General features: G+C 48.7%; 10 protein-coding genes across 10 annotated transcripts; 7 read left to right on the forward strand and 3 right to left on the reverse strand.

Moving 5' to 3' along the window:
• Positions 1–116: 116 nt before the first annotated feature.
• EDB91DRAFT_1241493 (Cys/Met metabolism PLP-dependent enzyme-domain-containing protein) lies at positions 117–1,819 on the forward strand (the record flags this gene model as incomplete). The annotated part of the gene is made up of 11 exons (XM_041322084.1): positions 117–219; positions 267–391; positions 439–486; positions 550–734; positions 791–815; positions 875–974; positions 1,028–1,104; positions 1,152–1,442; positions 1,493–1,546; positions 1,598–1,708; positions 1,766–1,819. The coding sequence occupies 11 exons, from the start codon at positions 117–119 to the stop codon at positions 1,817–1,819; spliced, it is 1,173 nt and encodes a 390-aa protein (XP_041184251.1).
• Positions 1,820–1,986: 167 nt separating this feature from the next.
• Positions 1,987–3,425, forward strand: EDB91DRAFT_1092618 (20S proteasome subunit). Its single transcript, XM_041316747.1, has 7 exons — positions 1,987–2,217; positions 2,268–2,418; positions 2,471–2,539; positions 2,586–2,728; positions 2,779–2,808; positions 2,863–3,103; positions 3,157–3,425. The coding sequence occupies exons 1-7, from the start codon at positions 2,053–2,055 to the stop codon at positions 3,291–3,293; spliced, it is 936 nt and encodes a 311-aa protein (XP_041184252.1). The 5' UTR covers positions 1,987–2,052; the 3' UTR covers positions 3,294–3,425.
• On the forward strand, positions 3,206–8,110 carry EDB91DRAFT_14084 (phosphoinositide polyphosphatase). The gene is made up of 20 exons (XM_041326202.1): positions 3,206–3,875; positions 3,938–3,982; positions 4,031–4,657; positions 4,710–4,936; positions 4,992–5,219; positions 5,266–5,314; positions 5,365–5,498; positions 5,551–5,645; positions 5,694–5,735; positions 5,782–5,838; positions 5,893–5,989; positions 6,037–6,139; positions 6,190–6,226; positions 6,283–6,304; positions 6,362–6,375; positions 6,426–6,765; positions 6,814–6,837; positions 6,892–6,967; positions 7,017–7,491; positions 7,545–8,110. The coding sequence occupies exons 1-20, from the start codon at positions 3,515–3,517 to the stop codon at positions 7,630–7,632; spliced, it is 3,141 nt and encodes a 1,046-aa protein (XP_041184253.1). The 5' UTR covers positions 3,206–3,514; the 3' UTR covers positions 7,633–8,110.
• An 893-nt stretch (positions 8,111–9,003) lies between these two features.
• EDB91DRAFT_1241496 (E3 ubiquitin ligase SCF complex Skp subunit) lies at positions 9,004–9,773 on the forward strand (the record flags this gene model as incomplete). Its single annotated transcript, XM_041322085.1, has 6 exons — positions 9,004–9,094; positions 9,144–9,205; positions 9,289–9,476; positions 9,526–9,628; positions 9,682–9,702; positions 9,753–9,773. The coding sequence occupies 6 exons, from the start codon at positions 9,004–9,006 to the stop codon at positions 9,771–9,773; spliced, it is 486 nt and encodes a 161-aa protein (XP_041184254.1).
• A 250-nt stretch (positions 9,774–10,023) lies between these two features.
• Positions 10,024–11,804, forward strand: EDB91DRAFT_1260727 (mRNA capping enzyme, catalytic domain-containing protein; the record flags this gene model as incomplete). The annotated part of the gene is made up of 11 exons (XM_041324408.1): positions 10,024–10,130; positions 10,192–10,254; positions 10,314–10,401; positions 10,447–10,578; positions 10,637–10,720; positions 10,770–10,849; positions 10,898–10,950; positions 11,025–11,040; positions 11,090–11,290; positions 11,345–11,516; positions 11,567–11,804. The coding sequence occupies 11 exons, from the start codon at positions 10,024–10,026 to the stop codon at positions 11,777–11,779; spliced, it is 1,209 nt and encodes a 402-aa protein (XP_041184255.1). The 3' UTR covers positions 11,780–11,804.
• Positions 11,805–12,212: 408 nt separating this feature from the next.
• EDB91DRAFT_1260733 (uncharacterized protein) lies at positions 12,213–13,396 on the reverse strand (the record flags this gene model as incomplete). The annotated part of the gene is made up of 2 exons (XM_041324409.1): positions 12,213–12,981; positions 13,043–13,396. 2 exons carry the CDS (start codon positions 13,394–13,396, stop codon positions 12,634–12,636), a joined length of 702 nt encoding a protein of 233 aa, XP_041184256.1. The 3' UTR covers positions 12,213–12,633.
• A 1,291-nt stretch (positions 13,397–14,687) lies between these two features.
• On the forward strand, positions 14,688–16,578 carry EDB91DRAFT_1241499 (uncharacterized protein; the record flags this gene model as incomplete). Its single annotated transcript, XM_041322086.1, has 7 exons — positions 14,688–14,927; positions 14,984–15,012; positions 15,067–15,193; positions 15,250–15,325; positions 15,381–15,400; positions 15,458–15,943; positions 16,003–16,578. 7 exons carry the CDS (start codon positions 14,688–14,690, stop codon positions 16,576–16,578), a joined length of 1,554 nt encoding a protein of 517 aa, XP_041184257.1.
• A 226-nt stretch (positions 16,579–16,804) lies between these two features.
• On the reverse strand, positions 16,805–17,999 carry EDB91DRAFT_1092646 (Alpha/Beta hydrolase protein). Its single transcript, XM_041316748.1, has 3 exons — positions 17,793–17,999; positions 17,423–17,722; positions 16,805–17,371 (listed from the first exon to the last, which is right to left on the reverse strand). Exons 1-3 carry the CDS (start codon positions 17,913–17,915, stop codon positions 16,856–16,858), a joined length of 939 nt encoding a protein of 312 aa, XP_041184258.1. The 5' UTR covers positions 17,916–17,999; the 3' UTR covers positions 16,805–16,855.
• Positions 18,000–18,371: 372 nt separating this feature from the next.
• Positions 18,372–19,554, reverse strand: EDB91DRAFT_1325482 (uncharacterized protein; the record flags this gene model as incomplete). The annotated part of the gene is made up of 5 exons (XM_041325203.1): positions 18,372–18,580; positions 18,631–18,773; positions 18,873–19,054; positions 19,176–19,366; positions 19,401–19,554. 5 exons carry the CDS (start codon positions 19,552–19,554, stop codon positions 18,414–18,416), a joined length of 837 nt encoding a protein of 278 aa, XP_041184259.1. The 3' UTR covers positions 18,372–18,413.
• A 413-nt stretch (positions 19,555–19,967) lies between these two features.
• On the forward strand, positions 19,968–22,208 carry EDB91DRAFT_1241502 (DHHC palmitoyltransferase-domain-containing protein; the record flags this gene model as incomplete). Its single annotated transcript, XM_041322087.1, has 8 exons — positions 19,968–20,821; positions 20,920–21,151; positions 21,204–21,328; positions 21,382–21,448; positions 21,502–21,603; positions 21,653–21,829; positions 21,889–21,921; positions 21,981–22,208. The coding sequence occupies 8 exons, from the start codon at positions 19,968–19,970 to the stop codon at positions 22,206–22,208; spliced, it is 1,818 nt and encodes a 605-aa protein (XP_041184260.1).
• Between the last annotated feature and the right edge of the window lie 152 nt (positions 22,209–22,360).

The raw sequence follows: 22,360 nt of genomic DNA on the forward strand, positions 1-22,360 counted from the left end.
ACCTAGGCGTGTCTTAGAGTGAGTCACTGAAGTTCCTGCACCTATATATGCCATTATCTTATCACCAGAAAGTCCCTCGAGCAAGGACACCTCATTACTAGTACCAGGTACATAGCATGACCACCCAAAGCCCACCATGCCAACTCAGCGGTACACAACTCGTTCATGGCGATCATGGGCCAGGAAGTGAAGTGGCCCCTTCCATCTCTGTCACCTCGAGTGAGTTCTTTGCTACGTACCGGGACAGCTGTTCATCATCTATGTAGCGTTCAGAGCTGTGCCTCATGGTGACCCCGAGGGGCTTGGAGCGATGAATCCCGAGAAACATATTTATTCCCGCTATTCACAAAACGTCACATCGAGGGTGGAACAGATTTTGAGCAAGATCAATGTAGGCCTCATTTCAGGAGTGATTAGAACATGACTTATTTTTCGTAGCAAGGGAATGCAATCACTTATGCGTCAGGATTAGCCGCCGCATTTTCAGTGAGTCGGGGTAATATGTCGATACGGCATGCAGGTAGTTGACCAAACCCTATGGTCTGGTAGGCTCTTGTCCACTACAAGCCCAAACGCATTGCGATATCCGGAGGATACATGGGTTGTCACGGCACGATATCAACTTACATCAAAGGCAGGTTTACTGATACCCCGATCATTGGCCTGGACGATGAATTCCAAGAGGGGGATCTCTGCTGGCTCGAGAGCCCCTTGAACCCTACAGGCGAATCGAGGTAAGTCTTCGAGGTGCTCTTGGTTTGAAAATTTCCATGACCTAGATTCCTGCCAGAAACATAAAATATTACGCGGACAAGGTACGTCTCAAGATAAATAACACGGACGTCAGCAGGGGTGCTCATACACTGCCCATGAGATTCATGCTGTCGGAGGAAAGCTATTGATAGATTCGACCTTTGGTCCTCCCCCTCTTCAATATCCATTCAAATGGGGGGCAGACTGCATATTTCACAGTGGTATAGTTAATCTTCATCCCAAGCGCGACATGACACATCCTGACCTGTCACAGGAACCAAGTACTTCGGAGGCCACTCAGATTTGCTCTGTGGAATTATCATCGTCAGGACCGAAGCTGAACGGGAACAGGTATATCTTATTGAATTCCAAAAGTAACTGAATCCCATTTTTGTTAGCTCTGGCACGACCGTGTATACATGGGAAACATGATGGGGTCCCTCGAGTCTTGGCTTTTATTACGATCCCTTCGAACGCTGCATCTGCGCGTCCCAAGGCAATCGGCAAGTGGCACGGAAATTGCACAATGGCTTGGCAGAGCTGTTGTTCCAGAGGGTCAGGAGTACGATGGCATTCCCGGTGGAGTGGTCACCAAGGTTTGGCACTCTAGCCTTCAGGAGACTGATGCCAATGGGTGGAACCCCTCAGTACAAATGGAAGGTGGATTCAATGCTTGTTTCTCGATCTTGGTGCGTAAAAGCGGACACAATGCAGGATTCTGTTCTCATTCGAATGAAAGCTTTCAAAGAAAGAGTACGCAGAGAGACTGCCACACTCACTGGAGTATTTTGTGGTAAGCCACTTCCATTAGGAAGTGAGTGCGTTGATGACTGATGTACCTCAGCCGGCGACCAGTCTTGGTGGTGTTGAATCTTTGGCAGAACAGCGTGTCATGGCAGATCCGAAGGAAAATCCCCTTCTTGTACGCCTAAGCATTGGTGTGGAGGAAGTGGCAGTGAGTCTCAGCGTGGCTTTACTGGTTTTCCTCTGCTTGAACATTTATGTCTGGCAGGACCTGAAGGACGACTTGCGAAGAGCACTCGTACAGATATCGAGAGGAAATTAGAGCGAACAGTGCATATATGACATACCATATATGTGAAACATGGATACCCAAGGTAACAAGTTTGGAAGCTGGAAGCACAATCATTACTAGTTGATAGTATTGGATCGGAAATGAGTTTGGCTGTATTAGTTTCAGAAGGCTTTGCCAAATAGCAATACACACAATCCATCATTTGGACGCGTCACGGTCGTAAGCCGCGTCAGCTACGCTTTCATATCCCATATCCAACCACCATGAACTCCATCTTACAGCGTTTTTCGGGATCAAGTGCAGGAGGTCTTTCTAAATCAACTATCGAAGAGGACAATGATTTCTCTGATGCAATGTGGGGTTCTGAGGCTGGCTTCGGCACCTTGGCCAAGGGAGTGCCAGGCTTCGTCGTCCCATCTGTTCCAGACGTGGGTCTATCATTCCTGTCCTTGAAGCGCAATTAATACAACCCTCGCAGCCTGCTGCATTCCTGAGGCTACACACCGATGATCACGCCGACCCGTCGTGCAGAATCAAAATCCAGCACGGGACAACCACGCTTGCATTTAGGTTCCAGGGGGGCGTTATCGTGGCTGTCGACTCGCGTGCTACCGCTGGAAGCTACGTCGGTATGTATATAAGTATCAGGGATGATACTCGCTCTTCTAACACAGTCTCCAGCATCCGGAACAGTGAAGAAGGTCATCGAGATCAATCCTTACTTGTTGGGCACGATGGCTGGCGGTGCTGGTATGAAACTGACCCTCTACTTTTATTACCTTTGACACCTTTCCAGCTGATTGTCAATACTGGGAAACATACCTTGGCATGCATTGTCGTTTGCATGAGCTCAGAAACCGAGAACGGATATCAGTATCAGCTGCTAGCAAGTACTTGAGCAACCTTGTGTATAGCTATAAGGGAATGGGTTTGAGCATGGTCAGTCTTCATATGCCATCTCTCCTGCTGTTTCTGCTAACAGTCTTTAGGGTACGATGATCTGTGGCTGGGACAAGACAGTTAGTGCCGGTGCAAACAGATGGATAGTTCGCAACTGATTCATGTTATTGAAGGGTCCAGCAGTCTTCTATGTCGACTCTGATGGCACGCGGTTGAAAGGCGACTTGTTCTCAGTGGGTTCGGGAAGCACGTTCGCCTATGGTGTCTTGGATCAGGGATATCGGTGGGATCTTACGGACGAGGAAGCACAAGAATTAGGACGGCGAAGTATCTATGCCGCAGGACACCGAGATGCGTTCTCGGGCAACACTTGTAATCTCTATCACGTGAAGGAGGATGGCTGGAAGTTCATCGGTACGTGGCGAGTCGTTTCTTTGCGTACACTAGTGGTTTACTTGCATGTTCAGGTAATTATGATATCACGAAGCTGCACTACGAAGGACCAGGAAATGTTGCCGGCTCACCTGGTCATGGTTATGGTTACGACCAGCGTGTAGAGGGACGCAGTTCAGCTAACCCTCCTGAAACGCCAGCACAGGCGTGATCTTACTGTATAGATGTGTGTAGTAAAAGTCGAACGCAGTGTCTCCACCTTCTACATAAGCTTTCGCATGTGGTGTTTTTGGGCATAAGTAGAATTCCCAATCTGGCAAATGTACTTGTCTGCAGCTCCCAACCTGGCTCCCACCTTTGGGGAGTGCTCATATTTAGAAGGGTAGGTCGATAGTCACGGTGACACGGTTTGCATGACAGAAGACTGCAGTCATGAAACACCTCTTCTCCAAGCCATCCAAGAATGCGAACCCTGCCAAATTGAAATCCCCTGCTCCTGAGCCGCCAATCGTCAGCCGTACGGCAGCACTTCCCGCCACAACCATTGGTCTGCAACCGAGTTATGTCGTTCCTCCAGTCCCACACCCCAATCCTCACGAGCACATCGCGCTGCTCGCATCAGAGGACGGCCTGCTCATGCGTCCCCATGGTGCGGGACTGCCTCATCCCGCATCACATGTCCGCATCTCATGGGGCAAGACAGTGGACATAGCAGAACTCCCCAGTGACGGTGTTGATTGGGAAGAGAGCGCGGTCGTTTATGGAATTGTCGGTTTAATGTCCTTGTTCAATGGTAACAAGACTTTCGTGCTCTGCTCACACGAGTGAAACCAAAACTGAATACTCTCTGACCAGCCTCATATCTCTTGGTCATAACGTCTCGATCTGATGTAGGGCAATGTAAGCGACCTCTACCTTCGATCATAGTGAGACTCACACGAGGCTCAGTATTTGATGCCTCTCATTTGATTTATGGCGTGAAAAGCGTTGTGTACATACCCCTTGTGAAGGACCGCGCTCAATCAGTCCTTTCACGCATAGCGTCTCGTAACACGTCCGAAAACAGACCCTCCCTTCTTGTGAGCGATGTAGACGATCTCCAGGCCCCTGATGAAGGAACCTCGGGGGGGCCTCGCGTAAAATTCGCAGATGAAGAGGACGTGAAGATCTTGACCCCACGCGATCAAGTGAAATTTCCAATCAACAGCCATGATCAACCTGCCTCACCCGAATTATCTGGTGCTTCGACACCTGCTTCCGATGTGTCGATGACCAATTCTCCCGTATCGACGATTGCAAATCGCATGTCGTTCTGGAACCGTCTATCGAAGCGCTCATCAAGCGTATCCGAGGCAGCAGACATAGAGGAGTCTCTTCTCGATGAACGAGAATTATTCGATTCCATCGTACAAGATGCTAAGGGAGAGCATCACAAGGTGATCAATTCCATCATAGCTGCAACTGCACCACCGCCGGATAGCTCGGAGCAGCGCAACTCTGAACTCGAGGAACGCATTTTGCGCGGATGCATAAGAGAGTTCACAAAGGGAGACATGTATTTTGCTCTACATTTCGGTGGGTGCACGCATCGTAGCTCGCCAGACATGCAAGTTATCACTTTCTGCAGACATCACAAGATCATTGCAACACAAACATGAGCAATTCACCAAGCTGCATGCTCAAAACAAGCTACTTTCAGAACTGGATGCCCTTGCGAAAGATACGATTGTCAATCCACTGGACGACAAAGTGGACGCTCTCTTCGAGCCATCTGCTATGTTACCATTGTGGCGACGGGTCGACCGTCACTTTTGGTGGAACGAATGGTTATCCAAGCCATTTATAGATGCTGGTGTAAGCGACTCGAATCAACCATGCGTTAAGATTAATCGATACATCTGTTCCTCAGCTTCACTCTTACGTGACACCGATAATGCAGGGATACATTCAGGTTTCCTCATTTGATCTACCCAAAGATACCTCCGCCATGCAAGATGATTCAGTGGGGCCCGTGGATTACATCGTTATCTCGCGACGCTCCAGGGATAGGGCCGGTTTACGATATCAACGCAGGGGCGTGGACGATGAAGCCCATGTAGCTAATTTTGTGGAAACAGAAGTAATCATGAGAGTTCAGGTGAGCAGCTTATTTTACACCATTCGCTAAGATTGAGCCCCCTCAGAGGAACGGAATAAGCAACGTGTTTAGCTACGTGCAGATTCGAGGCTCAAGTAAGCAGTTGTTTGATGCATGTGCGATGCATTGTATGACTCGATCCAAGTTCCGCTGTTTTGGACGCAAACAGGTTACAGTATGAAGCCACCGCCTGTCCTTGCACCAGAAAGAACCCCTGCACAAAATTTGGACGCCCTCAAACGCCACTTCCGCTATGCTGTCTCTGTATATGGTCCACACGTAAGGTTCATAGTCGCAGTCTAATATGACCGCGTCATTCACCTTTGCGTAGACCATTGTCAATCTTGCTGAGCAACATGGGAAGGAGGGACTGATCACAAATGCGTATCGTGAATATGCAACCAAGCTAGATACCAAGGATGCTCGGTAAGTTCCCAACGACGAATTCTGATCAGAGCTTTAATATGGTTACAGATACTGCGAATTTGATTTTCACCGTGAAACGAGGGGGATGAAGTTGGTATCATCTACTTGCGGACGACACTTTGCTGATCATTAGCAGGTATGAAAATATCTCCAAGCTCATCGATCAACTCGAACGTGTGTTTGAAAGCCAAGGGTACGAGTACTCTGTCATCTGACTTTCTTCCACCTTGCGAGCTCAATGAAATAGGTTTTTCTGGATTTCGAACAACATGCTTCTATCAAAACAGAAGGGCGTATTCAGGGTTAATTGCATTGACTGTTTGGACCGCACCAACGTTGTCCAAGTGAGCAGCGGGTCCAGCTAATGTCCCCTATCTCATAATTGTCACAGTCTGCATTCGCAAGGCATGTGATGAGCATGCAACTCGAGGCTGTGGGGCTTCTGAATCCTCCTCAAAACGGAAAGTCGGGGGTGGAGATTATCTTTAACGACGGTCAGTTGTCGTTGTTCTTTTTGATAATGGGCTTACGAAGAATTGTACAGTCTGGGCCAACAATGGTGATGCGATCAGTCGAGCATAGTAAGTATAGAATGCCCTATCAGAGAGCTTTCTCTTACCCTAGCCCTCCCCCGAAGTGCTGGCACATCTGCATTGAAGGTTAGTGTCTGGTTCACTTCGAAAACCTGTTTCATTGAGCTGACTTCCTGTTGGTAGGGCGATTTTACCAGGTCAGTTCGTGCCAACCTTGAATTGTTTCATCGTTGACTCTATAAGCTAGGACTGGGAAACGAGACTTGGGGGGTTTGCTCAATGATGGTGTGAACTCCCTCGCTAGATTGTACAGCGCGACCTTCAGCGACTGGTTTTGTCAAGCTGTCATCGACTTTACGCTCGGCTACAGGACTCTCTCTGTTTTCGAAGAGTTTCTCATCAAGCTACAGTCTACTGACCCTAGAGAACTTATTCGCCTGTCAAGGATCAGAGCAGAAGCTATAGCAACTTCTGTCGCTCGCGTATTGTCTGAGGGCGAAACGTTGATCTCAGGGTGGACAATCTTTAGCCCAGAGCAATTAAATGTCAAATTTGACGATCGATTCGAGGAGAAAGTGTTACTCTTGGTGAGCATTGGCCATGGTGCGGTCCACGTTGTTCTGACCATGAATCAGAGTGCCCGCGCTCTGTACATTGTCGTACGTCGTCTCATGGCGCGATGTCATCGGTAGCAATTGCTGACTGCCCCGAAGAGCTATGACTACAGCTTGGAGAAGGCGAAAATGTACATCTGCATCCCCCTGGGTGCGATTTCACGGCTCGAGAGAGGTCACTATCGGTTTTTATTGGCAGGTCAAGTAGCTTAACTGTCAGTCAGGTGCTTATATCATCTCTCCTCTGGAAGAGGCGAGCGGAGATCCACTGCAGAACGCCGGCTTTTCGGTTTACTGGCATGCCAGCGATCAAATCAGTATGCGCATGGCTAGTTATTCAATGAGAAACCGCCCGGAAGATACCCCGATAAAGTTACCACGAGTGGTGCCGGCAAGTAGTTCTACTCAACTCAAGCCGATGCTGCTACGTCGCGAGCCAACGAAGACAGCCAACTTGTCGGGGATTATGTCTAAAGCCTCGGAGAACGCCGCTGGTAACATGTGTTTCGCAGCTTTCAAAGTGCTCCCGGTGGACCCTGCTCGAGTTAGAAGTGGATTCAGCGGATATGCAGAACCTGCGGATGACCTCGCAGGAGCAACCACTTGCAAGCAAGTCGTTGATTTGATGGTAGACGGCATCAGGCGAGCTTGCGATGACGCAGGGAATTCCCCTGTTATCGTGGATCGCGATGTAGTCAGGTGGGTAACACGCCGAGAATGTTTCCAGCATACATCACTCATTTCGAGAGCAGTCTCACCGAAGCTCAGAAGATGACCAGCGTTTATGCCAAAATGGAGTATGGCGTGAAGCGGTTACTTTGGCTGGGAGGTTTGGTGTAGTGGGCAAAATCCTGTTCTCTGTAACTTTAAATCACTCTACCTTTACTTTTATACCAATCGTCTTCAGATACCTATGGAAAGTACCGGATAGCGTCACTTCCAGCAACTGGAAAGGATTCAAGAATGCTATAAATTCTTTGCAGCTTCGTCGCCGTCATTTTGCTATGTTAATAGGCGACAAAATACGGTAGACCGTGGCTCTTGAGACACTCGCAGTATTTGCGACGACCGAAGTCAAGACGACGGACACCGATTGTCTGGAAAATAACCCCTTGCGCTCCTTACCTCTTTTAACACTTGAAGTAGCAGAGCCAGTCTAACCCATCACACCCACTAGTGACGCACTCACCTGTAATATTCAGCGCCTTGTCTTTGGCACTTGATCAAAACGATCATCCACAACCTGTGTTCCTGTAGATGATGAGAAGTTGATGTATTCTCAGCGACCCGAGGCAGATATCGTTCCCCTAGATCTGAGCAATATACTCGGAGAATGTCACCCCCCATGCGCAAATCTTTTATACCGATGAATGTTCCTGAACATACCGGCTTGTCTGTGGAACTTCACTCAAAGCAACGACATTCAGCGTTTCTAAATTCAATCTTGCCGCTCTCCCAACGTCTTTTGTTCCCTCCCACTCATAACGTTCAAGGCGGCACTGTTCGTGCCCCACGACAATAAAGCTCGCGTTCACGTAAAAGCCGCACGATCTCCGAATTAGGACCCGCATTGCTGTTGTATTGTATCTCCTGTGGATTCCATTCTGCTTCTTGATGAGATGCGATGAACTCGGAGTTCAACGTTCCCACTACGGAAACCTGATCGTCATTCTGATATGTCAGACTAATACCTATCAAGTTCTTCCTTTGCATGTAGTTCGTTAGTGCAACAAAACTCGTAAGACACACAATAGAATGATACAACATCGTTAGTGCCTAGGCTGGTGCACCTGGTCGAGTTTCACCAAGATGTTGCGATACCATGAAACAGGATTCTTCGCTCGCTGTCGAGGTCCTTCTCGGTGAGTCGGAGTCGGAGGCTCTTCAGCTTTTCGATCGGGTAAGACACTATTGATAGGCAGAGAGAAGGGTCGTGTAGGGACCTCGAGCCAAACCACTCTTGGATATATATAGAAGGAACGATTGTCTTCCTTCTGTCATGGTCTGACTAGGGGAGACTATCTTGGACCAGCTCTAGAAGGACAAAGACATGGATTCAAATATTGTCTTGGTTAATTATTTGGTTTAATTTCTCTCCATAAATATTGGAGATAAAACCTTATATAAGCGTTACGGAGTTGGCATACCCCCAATGTAAAGGCCTTGCACAGTCTTCTTTACTACCACCGTCATCTCAGCAACTCTATCAACATGGTTCTTCTTCTCACTTCTGATAATGTGCAGTTCTCCGTCGACAAGGAGGTCGTTGAGCGCAGTGTTCTCATCAAGAACATGCTTGAAGGTATTCTTTCATCGTCGCCACCCATAGGAGTAATTTTGATCTTGTCCAGACGTTGGAGAGTCCGATCAATCTATACCTTTGGCCAACGTTTCCTCGAGCGTATTGAAGAAGGTCAGCATCTCAGATATTTATCGATCAAACTTTCTTCGTGGTAGAGCCAGACGACCATGTACTCACCCTCCACTGTTGCACAGGTCGTGGAGTACTGCGAACACCACAGGGGCGAGCCTTTGCCTAGCGCAGACGCCGACCAGAACCAGGATGAGACCCGCAAGCGGACAACCGATATCAGCGAGTGGGACCAGAAATTCATCACTGTTGACCAAGAGATGTTGTTCGAGATCATCCTCGCTGCAAATTATCTCGATATCAAGTCGCTGCTGTGAGTCGCAATCATGATCGTTACGCGTGCCCCTCTTATCAGTCTGCAGCGATGTCGGGTGCAAAACGGTCGCCAACATGATTAAGGGGAAGACCCCTGAAGAAATCCGTCGTCTGTTCAACATCGTCAATGACTTCACTCCAGAAGAGGAGGTACGTTCTGTTTGTCTCTCTCACTGTGATCACCTACTGAACCTTCATAACAGGCGCAAATTAAAAAAGAGAACGTAAGTCCCAACCGTTTGACATCTCATACATTCTCTTAAATCTTCTGTAGGAATGGGCAGAGGACCGATGAGGGATCAGGCCATAGAATTTACAGTACCAGCCTTTTCTATCCTCGTGTCTTTACCAGCCTCGTATTGTAGTTTGATTTGCATTGTTCTCTCTATTGATAGTCGTGACTCGTTTGCATGCCACCAACATATGTCACAAAAGCTTGGCCGTGCTTACATAACGTCAGTAGCTGCATTACCTCGTGCACCGTCAGGCGAACATACCTCCAGTCAAATTTTGTCCTCGTTTTTCAGGGTTTTTAATTCTCGTTTATGCCACGGATCCCAACCATACCAGGAGTTGCTATTCCTCCACGCTCTGACCAAGAACGGTGGCTGAAGGGTCATGTAGCGAGACTTTGCCAGCTAGAACATGAGCGGTACAGTGTCTAGTACAAACCCAATATACGCAAGAAGCTCATGACCTCGCTTCGCCCTCAGATTTCCTGGGGGCCAACCAATCAGTTTTGCATCGGGACACTTGCAGCAGTTGGAACAGCGCGAGTGAGTTTAGACTTTGTGTACAAGGACCAGGATGTTGACATTTCCTTCGTTCTGGCCAGTTACTGGGTATGCGAGAAGTCTGATGGCCTTCGCGTCCTCTTCTTCCTTCAAACCGACGTCACGTCAGGCACTCAAGCAGTGTACCTTGTGCGCCCCCTCCTTCGCCTCTATACACCCCTTGACGCCACCTAGATCGACAGACATAATGATTATTATGAGGTTTCTGGTTTCTGGTTTCCTCATCACGAAAGGCGTAAGGAGCCATTGGGAGACACCATTGTCGATGGAGAGCTTGTCATCGATGTAGACCCTCGCACCAAGAAAGTAAGCATGATTCTGCAAACCGTGGAACGCTTCCACTAAAATGCCACGGTTTCCTCAGGAAACTTTGCGTTTTCTCGCGTTTGACTGCCTCGTGGTTAATTCACAGAATGTCATGTCGCGAACGCTGGACAAGCGATACGGTGTACGTACTTTATGCACGACCCGTAGAGGGTACTAACCGACGTCTATAGCGTCTCAAAGAATGGTTTTTTAAACCGCTCTCAATGATGATGCAAGAACTGCCTCACATGGCTGGCAGTCAGCCCTTTGAGTGAGTAATCTAACCTGGACATCTGACCGTTTCTGACACGCCACTTAGTATCAAGGTTAAAAACATCAGCTTCTCCTATGGTGTCGAGGAAGTCTTCCAAGGTAGTCATTCCCTGGACTACACCATGGCAATGACGGCCTCATTTATACCTGCGTGGAAACCCCGTATACGTCAGGCACCGATCCAAACATGTGAGTTTGTTAGCCATGCCTGGATGACGACACTAATTTTGATTTCAAGATTGAAGTGGAAACCTCCTTCCGAGAACTCTATTGACTTTAAACTCGTGCTGCGGTTCCCTCCGTTGAAAGGTGATCCATCGAAGCCAGATTATCACGCGAAACCGTTCTTCGGTCTTCATGTGTACTGTGGCGACGAGCAGGGACGACCGAAATACGAACCTTACGATGAACTCTTCGTCGATGATGATGAGTGGGAAATGTAAGAACTTTCATCCAATAATTTGTTTTAGCAGCCAACTAAAAAACCTGCCAGGATGAAGTCATCAGGCGAACAAATTGATGACCGGATTGTCGAGGTTCACTGGGATCCTATTACTTCCCATTGGCGTAAGATGCGCTTCAGGGATGATAAACCCAATGGCAACTATCGGACGGTAGTTGAGAACATCATTCAAAGCATTGCTGATGGAGTCGAGAAGGATGCGGTAATTCATTTATGCGCTGTTCAGGGACGATATACTGAATTCAATCTCAGCTCCTCGAGCGCTCTGGGGCAATAAGAAACGCCTGGAAAGCTCGTCACGCTCGGCCACAGCAACCCGCCCAGAGACCAGACCCTGCGCTATCAAACGGGCCCTCATTAGGGCATCCCCCACCGCCAGATGTTCGATTAAGATACGGTCCTCTCGCAACTTCGCGTTGGAGCAGGGTGTCTGGACCCCCAATGTTTGCTGGCATGTATCGCTGATCCAATTCCTTGCACCTATTACGTCGCGCATCGGATCGCTGGTCTGTCTATCAGAGGCAACCGGAATCGCAGACTATTTGTACGTCCGTCGGGTTGTTATCGCCTGTTGAGCCCACACCTCCATTAGATCGCTCGCGAGACAGCTGAGTGACCGCTCGGTTCGGATGCAGCTGGTTGGATATGTCTGGACATCTGGGGAATTGGGTCCATACGGTAGTTGTCCTCCAAAAGAATGGAACGCACTTTCGATCCGGCACCATATCGATTTGTTTCACTTACATTCACACAAAGAGGTGTAGACAAGGTCTGTTTTGATATCAAAAACATCAAGCGTACAGGGACTGGAGTGACCGCGAGTACACTAAGTCATGTAGGGAAACGTCGTGACACATCGTAAAAGAACAGCCAATGGATTTGGATGGAAAGCATTTTGGGAACAAGATCGGTGAAAGCAGAGCACGGATGCATGTCTAGTCGTTACAGATGATGACGGAGATAGGGAGGCAACAAGTACGTAGCGCTTTTGAGTTTGACGCCATTATGAGCGCGAGAACGGAGGGGAGAAAATATGCGGGAGCGTAAAAGGCGTTGGTTAGGCGTAAATCGTAAAGCTTTGAAAGAGTAGGCAAGAAACAGCTTTCCGATGGAGGCAAAAAGATGGTCGATTTGCCCAGTCTGAAAAGCTTTGGAGATATACGCATGAAATTACAAACTGTGAATGGTATGCAAAAGATGCGATAAAATGAGCTTAAAATGGATGAAATTTGAACCGAGAAATGTGGGGGTGGTGTCTGGCGGCGGTGAGGAAGTGGCTCTAGAGTGGGTAGGATTTGAGAGCGAGGAATGACGGGCACTTAGTGGAAGATGTTCTGGTTGAGTGAAAAGGAGGAGGCGCCGTCGGAGAAGTGATGAACATCATCTCCGAGGTCATGGCACTCCGTGAAGCCTGCGAAAAGGCCGAAGAGCGCGAATGAAGGTCGGGAGATGAGGGTTGTAGAGGGTAGCGCAAATTCGGATGGAAGTTCGAGATTATGAGAGCCATCATCTGCATCAATCATACTGAAGCGAATGCTCTCCAAAGGAGCTTCGGGCATCTCAGGTGTAGACTCGAGGGAGGAAACTGAGGAGTCGCGCGCGTGTCTCCTCCCGGTTGGAGAGTGAGGGGCTATTGAGAGTGCAGCAAACTGACTCATGGGAATAGACTAGATAGTGATAGTGATGTCAGGTACCGCCCAGTATCAATGTATAGTATGAAGATATTACCTGCGCGAAGTCTACGGGGGGAAAGTCGTGCAAGACCAGCGGGGGCGTCTGTGGGCTGTCAGAGCCAGACAGGGTAATGGCGCCGCCCGCGGAGACATACACTCCGTCTTGTACATCCTGATCTAGATCAGCCTGGTCCTGGGCTGTGTCAAGGTCGCGCTGTCCATCTGAAACCCGCCACCACTCAATGTCCGCAAGGACCCTGCGTTCAGTCGTTTCCGAGTCAGACGAACGACGTATACCATGAGCTGCAACACGCGAACGGGTGTTATTTGCACTACCATTTGATAGTGAGCTCGGGTACGGAGACGAGCGTACTGACGGGGATGAAAATGAACGACGAAGGGAAGGCATTGAAGGTGAATTTGGGTGAAAGACCTTGCGACCAAATATTTTAGGACCAGGAGCTGCCTACCGCAGAGCCCACTGGACGATAGCTTGGATGTAGAAGACAAGGATGGTGGGAAACCGAATATTCAGGTTTTATAATTTCGGATAAATCATTAGATGTGACCGGAAGACGATGTGAAGGTGAATATCTGGAAGGGTTAGGCAAGAAGACGGGCCAAGATTGCTGGCAAACCCCGTCATCAAGGTACTGAACTAATAAATTACATACAAGCTCGTTCATCCTAGCTGCTTGCAATGAACTTTTATCCTGTACGCTTCTTGTCTTCTTGACTTGACAAGGTCATCGGACCGAGCTTCGAACATCGATAACCTCAATGATGGAAACAACAAGTCTACCATCCGATCCAATTTGTTCTGATTCCAAGACGACGTTGTTCTCTCTTTATCCACGCATAGTCAGAGCGAGCCAGGTTCATGACTTAGTAAGAAAACGAGCCTAGCCTGCAAGGGATCATTCCGACCTGCATGGCGCTAGTCCATCCACACACGGCTGTCAGTCCCACACAGCCCTACGATCATTGATCAACGCCCACGTCCGATATCAATAATCATATGCTCTCCTTGACTTTTCGCTCATATCTTTGTAGCGCAACAGCCTTAGTACCGTATAGCATATAAGTACTCAACTTTCAGATCACGATCCCATTAATACAAGGTCTAGCAGTGACTAGTCTATTGTGCTCAGCGATACTATCGATGAGTCGGGGTGACATGTCAAACGTTGTTCACGCTTCCAGGTACCTAATTCATATCTAGTACCCCTGCGACTCTCAAGGTGGGCTGGCCCGAGCCTGACACTAGGGTAATTTGTATCTCGCCTCACTGGACGGCCACCTTAATACCTCGGTTCCAAGTTGGTACATAACTCGTTAATGTATCAAACCTCATTAAGGTGCTGTGTGCTGCGGTGAAATGTCAGTGTACCGGAGATTTGTACGGCGTTCACGCGTACCCGGCAATTGAAGACACGTCAAAACACGAGAACAAACGCGTTTTTTTCACGTCAGTACTTACTCGAGCCTCAAGGCTTGTCTTGTGATTCCATGACATGCTATATCGAAGTGGACTAGTATTGTCATGAGGTAGGGAAGCTGGACTAGTAATTCGCGACCGCGATATCATGGGCGGATCTAGCACTTCTGTCTTCGGTACTTATACCCTAGCCCGTGCTACATGACACCCCGCAATCATATCTACCCATTGACACTTCCTCTCACTCATAGTACTGCGAACCATGCGCACCATCTACTACGGTCCAGTCATTAACCCGCAATCAGTCACAGATTACCTTGCTCTTCCCCAATGTCTGATCTGCGTATCTCCGCAGGGTGATATCGAATGGGTTCACGAGGATGTAGAGAGCTCAAAGCTTCAAGACGTTCTCGCCGAGCACAATTATGCCCCTTCTGACTTCACTCTCTGTCAATTAGACGATGGGGATTTCCTCATGCCTGGCTTGATCGATACCCATGCAGTTCGTCCAACGTGTTATCAGTGCGCTCATACCTTGATCATCTTCTATATCTGCAGCACGCTTGTCAAGTCCCTAACCTTGGCGTGTGAGTCTTCTGACTCGAGTACGTTCGTCCTCACCTTTATGCATATCTTGTCAGTGGTGGAGAGATGGAGCTCCTGCAATGGCTCGATAATTATACGTTCCCAACGGAGGCTAGGTTCAAAGACGTCGGGTATGCCACACGCGCTTACACCGACGTCGTGCGGCGCATGGTCAACTCGGGTGTAAGCAAACAGTCTAATCTACATATGCTCAATGATCGATCATAACGCTAAATTAGACAACGACATGCTGTTATTACGGTAGTCTGCATCTAGAAGCAACCAAGGTTCTAGCGACTCTTATCCACACCGCAGGTAAATCTATCTTTTGCTAATCGCCTGCGAACAGTCTGCTGAAATAATTTATCAGGTCAAAGAGCGTTTGTTGGGGTGAGTTTTATTATGGAAAGGTACACCACAGTTACTAACCACTACTTTGCACGTCAGAAATGTAACATGAACTGGAATTGCCCACCTAACTACATCGAACCGTCTGTCAAAGAGTCCGTCGATACCACCTTGAAACTATTCAAGCACATCGAAGAGCTGCCGAGAACTACTTGCGGCGAGCCATTGGTTCATCCCATCCTCACCCCGCGTTTCGCCATCTCGTGTACCGAGGAGCTCTTGACGCGTCTCAGTCAAATTGCGAAGGAGAACCCAAAGCTTGCCATCCAGACGCACATCTCGGAGAACAAAGCCGAGGTCGAGCTGACTAAAAGCCTCTTCAAGACTAACAGTTACGCAGAGGCGTATGATAAGTTTGGTTTGCTTCGCGATAACACGGTTTTGGCACACGGCGTCTACCTTACCGAGGATGAAATGGTGCTTATTGCCAAACGTGGTTCGGGAGTGAGTCATTGCCCAACGAGCAACTTTTACTTGAGCAGTGGTATGGCGAGAGTCGGTATGCTGCTGGATCATGGTGTGAAGGTCAGTCCTCTCTTTCCTGAATAGCCTGTTTGCTATAACTGACATTCCCTTTCAATCAGGTTGGATTGGGCACAGACGTTGCTGGTGGCTACTCCCCATCCATACTCACTGAGATCCAGCACGCCAGCATAGCATCCAAGATGCTTGCTATACAAGCGACCCCAGACACGAAATGCAACTGCAGCAGGGGCCACCACCGACACCAGACAGACGCCAGCTCATACTCATCAGTCGAATCAGACAGTCAATCGCGTGGTCATAGTCACAAGTCCAATGAATGTGACTGCGATAAGAAGCCGTCTGGACGGTTCACTAATCAAAAACTATCTATCGCTACTCTCTTGTACCTCGCCACTCTGGGCGGGGCGCATGTTTGCTGTTTAGAGGACCGTGTCGGCTCGTTTGAAGAGGGCAAGGCATTCGATGCTCTCCTTGTCACTGTCCAAGACGCTGCTGGAAACCCTGCGGTATGGGGTTACAATCCTCAACGTGACTTGACACAGGGGGTGACTGCTCAGAGTGCGGACAAGAATTTGATAGAATGGTTAGAACGCTTTTTGTTCTGCGGAGATGACCGGAACATCAAGAAGGTGATTGTGCAGGGAAAGACAATAGGTGGGCGAGACCATCAGTAGATAGGATATGACCCCAATTCAGACGTATCATTGACGACATGTATACCCTTGTATACCTATGCGGGATTATGGCAGTAATATACAACAATCTCTGGCAAACTCCTTGCGCTCGCACCAGTAGTGGCCCTGAGATGCTGTGATATATAAGAATACATAGTATATTGAATACAGATGTTGTTCTCGAGGTGTTAGACATCCATGCCTTTGTCCTTGTCCTTGTAATGTCCAAATTCCCATTTGAAACAGTCCTATGAACAAGGCGTTAGAGCGATGAAACCTAACAAAAGGACACAAGAATACTAACCACACAGTCTTCTTCTTCACGGGCCACAGGTACATCCCACTCACGCCCGTCTTCATCCGACCAGCCTTCCTCCAAGTCCAAGACCTCTAAAATAACTTCCTTAATGACATGCTTACGCACATCCACATGCCACCCTAATTTCTGGACAGTATCATACACGATGCTCTTTCCCAAATGACATCTCGTTTCAAGAGCATACCCAGCCTGAGCACAAGGCGACGCAATACCACTACACGTACCCTGGGGTATCGGATCGGCATTATGGTATACATGTGTGATGGGTACTGGAGGAAGAGAGCTACTCCCGATAGGAGGTGGGAGTGGGAGGTGGAGGCGATTCGCTGCCATTCTTTCGCCGGGAGCTTCGAATGCTACTGCTGGTAATCCGAAAGTGGATCCTAGGAGAGAAGCGAGACTCCCTCCGAGACTATGACCGACGAGCCATATGTCAGCGAAAGGATATAGGAATATCAGATCCTTTACGAGTTTCTGAGTAGTGCTCCGTTAGTTTTTGCGGGGGTTGCCACGGACTTGACTTACGACGCCGGTGGAATAGAATAGGCTGTCTCGAGTGAGAGCTGCGGACAAGCATGTATCGTCACAACGCTGGTGTAGCGCTGACCAGGAATAGCAGTCGCACACTGTCGAAAATACCCATGAAAAATCGACGCGGGCGCAACAGCATGAGAAGAGTAGATTATCGTTTAGTTTATCTTTCTTTGATGTACGTCCCTGAAGAGTGGTGCCTTTGATTGAAAGCACGATTGTGGAATTGTCTCTAGAAGCGAAAACATGGCCGCGGAATCCGTCTTCGTCGTTATCCCAACCAAATGGAAAGCTCTGGAAGAGAAAATTGATGTAAATAGAGAGGAAGCATGAGTGGTGGGGAGAGGTAGTTACGGCGTTGCACGTTCCAAGATGAATCGAGGTCGTACCAGTTCTTGTGACCTGGTAGTTGGTATGCGTTGGCAGTCATGCGTGCCAACTGTGAGAGGGTGTGCCTGTCTTCGATGTCTGGTCCTGAGACTTCCATCTGCTCCCACTCGATGGGCTCAGTTTCCGCATGATGAAGGGACCGTAACCGAGCGCGCTCATGAGCATCGATAGATTTCGGGCGGTAGACGGTTATTGGTCTGGCCTTTAAAGATAATGTGGGGGGTTCGGACGGCGGTGGGTATCCAGCGAGGAGAGAGGGTTGATCTGGGTGTAAAGGAAGAGTGAATTGTTGGTGGAGATCGAAGTTCACCAAGTATGGGGTGACAGTTGCGGAGGTGATAACGAGGATATGGAGAAGAGATGTGATATGAAGTAGAGGGTACATAGCTTACCGTCCGATAGTAGGAATACCTTGAGAAATCATCGAAAGGGAGCTGGTGAAGGCTTAAGCTAGGCAGCAAAGCAGTGAATACTGTCTAGCTGCTCTGCCGCAGTGCTATACCTTGGGCATGACATAAATGGGAAGCAGTTCACGGAGACGGGTAACCACGTGGAGTCTGGACCGGGATTAGTTTAATTTACGTGCTACAACATTCTATACAGTGTTCTTCACAATCCAGTCCCTAATAAATGTACTACTCAATTTGGTCTGCTTCAACATCTCCATGTCCTCATGGTCCAGCTTCTCGCTCTCTGAAGAAATAACGTCGATGACGAATGTGCGGAGGGGAGGTAATGACTCGGCGGCGCGTTTCTTGTCAACTGTAAAAGACAGTCAGTGCATGATTGCAGAGAACCGTCGAAATACCGACTTGATGCTGCACCGGGCAGAGTCTCCATACTGACCACCAGCGCCTGAATATTAGGATCCCAACCAGTAGGGCCATACACGTCCTTTATTGCGACAATTTCGTATTCAAGTTCAGGGCGGAAGAACTGCAGGAAAGATCGTGTTCTTTGCTATGCGCACGGCCAATTGATTCCAAGACATGTTTATTTGATTTATTCCTCAGGAGCTCGTCGTCTCAAGGATAATTTTAGTCGCGGGGGCGACGGGTTGTAAGGCATTATCATACCTGTGACACCAACAATGACTTTGCTACTGGCTATCCATGCTGCCATGCTAAGCAGGATTTTGTGTCCTGCATGCAAGTGATCGAAAGTGCCACCAAGGGCAACGACAGGGTATGAACCTATCAGAGCTAGGAGTGACGCGCACGGAATGTTGTCGGCGCACTTCAGTAGCTTTGTCGGGAACGATGAAGACGTGCGGAATGGTCTCCATCAAGCCAGGGAGATGGATCACAGGGGGGTCTTGAGATATCCGTCATGAGGGTTGTGTATGGGATGAGCGCACGAGAGGGACGCACCAGCCCTGAATTCGAAAGCACATATCCACATCATTCCCGAAATCATTGGGAAAACTCTCTGATGGGTCTTTGAGCACTACGCTAATGTCCAATAAGACCTTTCCCAAGTCCTGGGCGGCCTTGGTAGCTTTGACATAGACATATGTCAAGAGCTTCTGGACATCATCCCACTGTTCCACTGCGGTTAAGATGTGGTTGTGAGATATCCGAACTTGAGTCTGCTGTACGGAACAGCTGTGAAAACAAGACAATGACCAAGGCTTCTGTGGTAACTGCGGCCACGGAGGTGATTGGTGGTCCTAGATAATGGGGCGTCTCTAAGTCCTGTAGATGAGCGAATAAGACGGTATGTTTAATACCGCTCATACTAGATAATCGCAGAGCAGCTTAAACGCTCAGGCTTCGATCGCAGTTGTCATTTATTAGCCAGCGATCGCGAACTCTGACACGATCGTGGTCTGTACTTATAGGCGTGAGAATAATATTCCATTTCCGAAGACTCGTGTTGTACACGGAACTGTCGCGCGTTGCATTGCATGTACACCAACCATCGAACTGCTCAAGGCTCTCTACTCGAGTCATCTTTCTTTTGCTGACCTTCTAGCTAGCGTCGTGGTTTTCAGGGTTTTCAGGGTTATTTCAAGGTGCCACCTGTATAAAGTCATTAACTGCTTAAACTTGACTAGCTTCTGCTGGTCGTAATCCTCATTGTTACATAAATAATAGCCTGCATGGCTTCATCACAGGTCTCACTCTCATTCTCCCCATCTTCTTCATCCATGTCTTCCAATACACCAAAGAAACACCGTCCAGCTCATTTACCATTACCATCCTCAAATTTCAGCGCTGCCCCTGTACAGCGCTTTCAGGATAGCGCACAGGCTCTTCAAAGGTCTGCAAGCTTGGGTTCAAAGGCTGGAAAACTACACAGTCGTTCCATCTCTAATGCCGCTAGTCTCAAGCCAGGTTTTTCGGTCCCAGCATACCGAGACTATCCCTTGACATCTCCTGCAACTGTTACCACTTTTCAACTACCGCCAATCCCAAGTACCACTCATGCAGGTGGCATTCTACCCTCATCATCATTCTTTCGCCCTTCCAGGCCAGTCCATTCTCGTCCTTCATCATCCCTATCCTTTGTCTCCAATGACATCTTGCCTACATTCAATTCGGCACCCCCAGATCAACATCCTTTGTCTAATACGTTGACTACCCATCTCTCTCATGAATCTGACTTGAGGAGCTATGGCGATCCTGCTTCCTTAAGAGACACAAATCGTCAACTATCTAAGCGGCTTAAGCAAAGTCGCGAACCTCTACTCCCTCTCAACAACAAGCACATCGTTCCAAGTGCTAGCGCTCCCTCCCGCACATCCATGCACTTAGATCCTTCCAACAAGATCACGAGTGCAAATCGAATGCGAAACAGCTTCGAACGCGTGTTCCGCGGTCTCAGCCTTGATACTTTACGGAAATCTACTAGTAGCCTCGGACATACCTTGAGTCCCCGCTTATCCTATGCAGACGAACACCCATCTTTCCCCCATAATGGCTCTGTCGATAATTTATCCCCCCCTCCACACCCTCGAAGGAAATTCTCCCCCTCTCCCCCACTCATTCACATCGCTTCTAGGTGACTCTCAATCATTCTCCCCAACTCCAAACCACGTTTTTATATCAGTCCCTCCCGATAATCACTACGCCACTCTCTGCAATTCCTCGGGTTCCTAGGCAACGGATATACCAGCGGCATCCATCACAGAATCGTTTCTTCTGTGGCGGCCGGTTACTTACAGGTGGTGATTCTCCTTGGGCTTTTATTGCGTCTCTTACACTTGTATTTGGTCTATCTGGCGTGTGGTTTGGAACAACATGTGTATGGTATTGGCATAATGAAAGCCCCGCTGTTGCGGCGGTAGGAGCGTACATGTCCTTGTTGACCGCATCCTGCATGCTGACTACGGTATGTATTCAAAATCGTTCGTGACGCCACCGTAAACTTAATGAATTCGAAGGCCTGTCGTGATCCTGGCATCTTGCCACGCAATTTAGATCCGGATCCGCCTTTCCCTCCTAGGTCGCCTTCAGACGATGCTGCGAGGCAACCTATGCCTCGGGATCTCAAGGTACGCAATGATAGGTGAGTGATCGCCCTCTTGTGAGCCGATGTGTTCCATGAACATGCGCGCTCAGTGTACGGGTCAAATACTGCTCGACGTGCAAGACTTATCGCCCACCTCGGTCTAGCCATTGCAAAATGGTACGTGGTTCTGTGGCCTTAATAAATGGGTTGCTATACACAATTTCTGGCAGTGCGATAACTGTGTCGACGGGTGTGATCACCATTGTCAGTGGGTGAACAACTGCATTGGACGGCGCAATTACACCTTCTTCTTTGCGTTCCTGGTATCTGCTGTAAGCACTTTGAAATTCGCCCAGCCATCGCAAGAGTAACATTTCCCAGGTGTTAACGCTATGCCTCGTCATCTGCACCTCCGCCTTACACCTCTATCTTCTCACCCGTCGAGACGGCGTCAATTTCAGCGGTGCATTGGAGGATGGCGCAGGTAGTGCTGTGGCATTCTCATTGGCCATCACTGTTATATGGCCAGTCACAGCCCTCCTTGTCTACCACATGAGGGTGAGCTGGAATTTTTTCCCACAATACGTAGTGGTTTGCTCACCAAACGTTTGCCGCAGCTATTATTGCTAAACATTACCACCATTGAGCAGGTGGGTTACTGCCATCAACGATCCCTTATTCCTACTGATGATCGGTTGGTGACATACAGATTAGAAACCAAGCGCATAAAACCCTTGTGCCAGGTCCCGCGCCTCCCAACCCTTTTTCATATGGCTCGTGGCGACACAACCTCATGGAAGTGTTGTGTCGTCCAGCAGGGTTTTCGTGGCTCGATGCCCATGCTCCTATTACTGAAGACAAGCGACGGATAAATCCCGGTCTTGAAGACGCTCGCCCGGGGTGGGAAGAGACAGATATTAGAAGAGCCGCGGAATAATCATTGCGATTTCAAAATTGAAATGCTTCTATCCCATTCTGCTGGCAATTCAATTTTTCACCTCCGACTTACTCTACTCCACTTCGACGTGGTTGTGGGGCTTCCATCGGAAACTAAGCCTCATGTGGCTGGGGCGCCATCGTAACTTAACA

Source organism: Suillus paluster, assembly GCF_016628075.1.
Source record: "Suillus paluster strain FC165 chromosome Unknown EDB91scaffold_1, whole genome shotgun sequence".
NCBI lineage: Eukaryota > Fungi > Basidiomycota > Agaricomycetes > Boletales > Suillaceae > Suillus > Suillus paluster.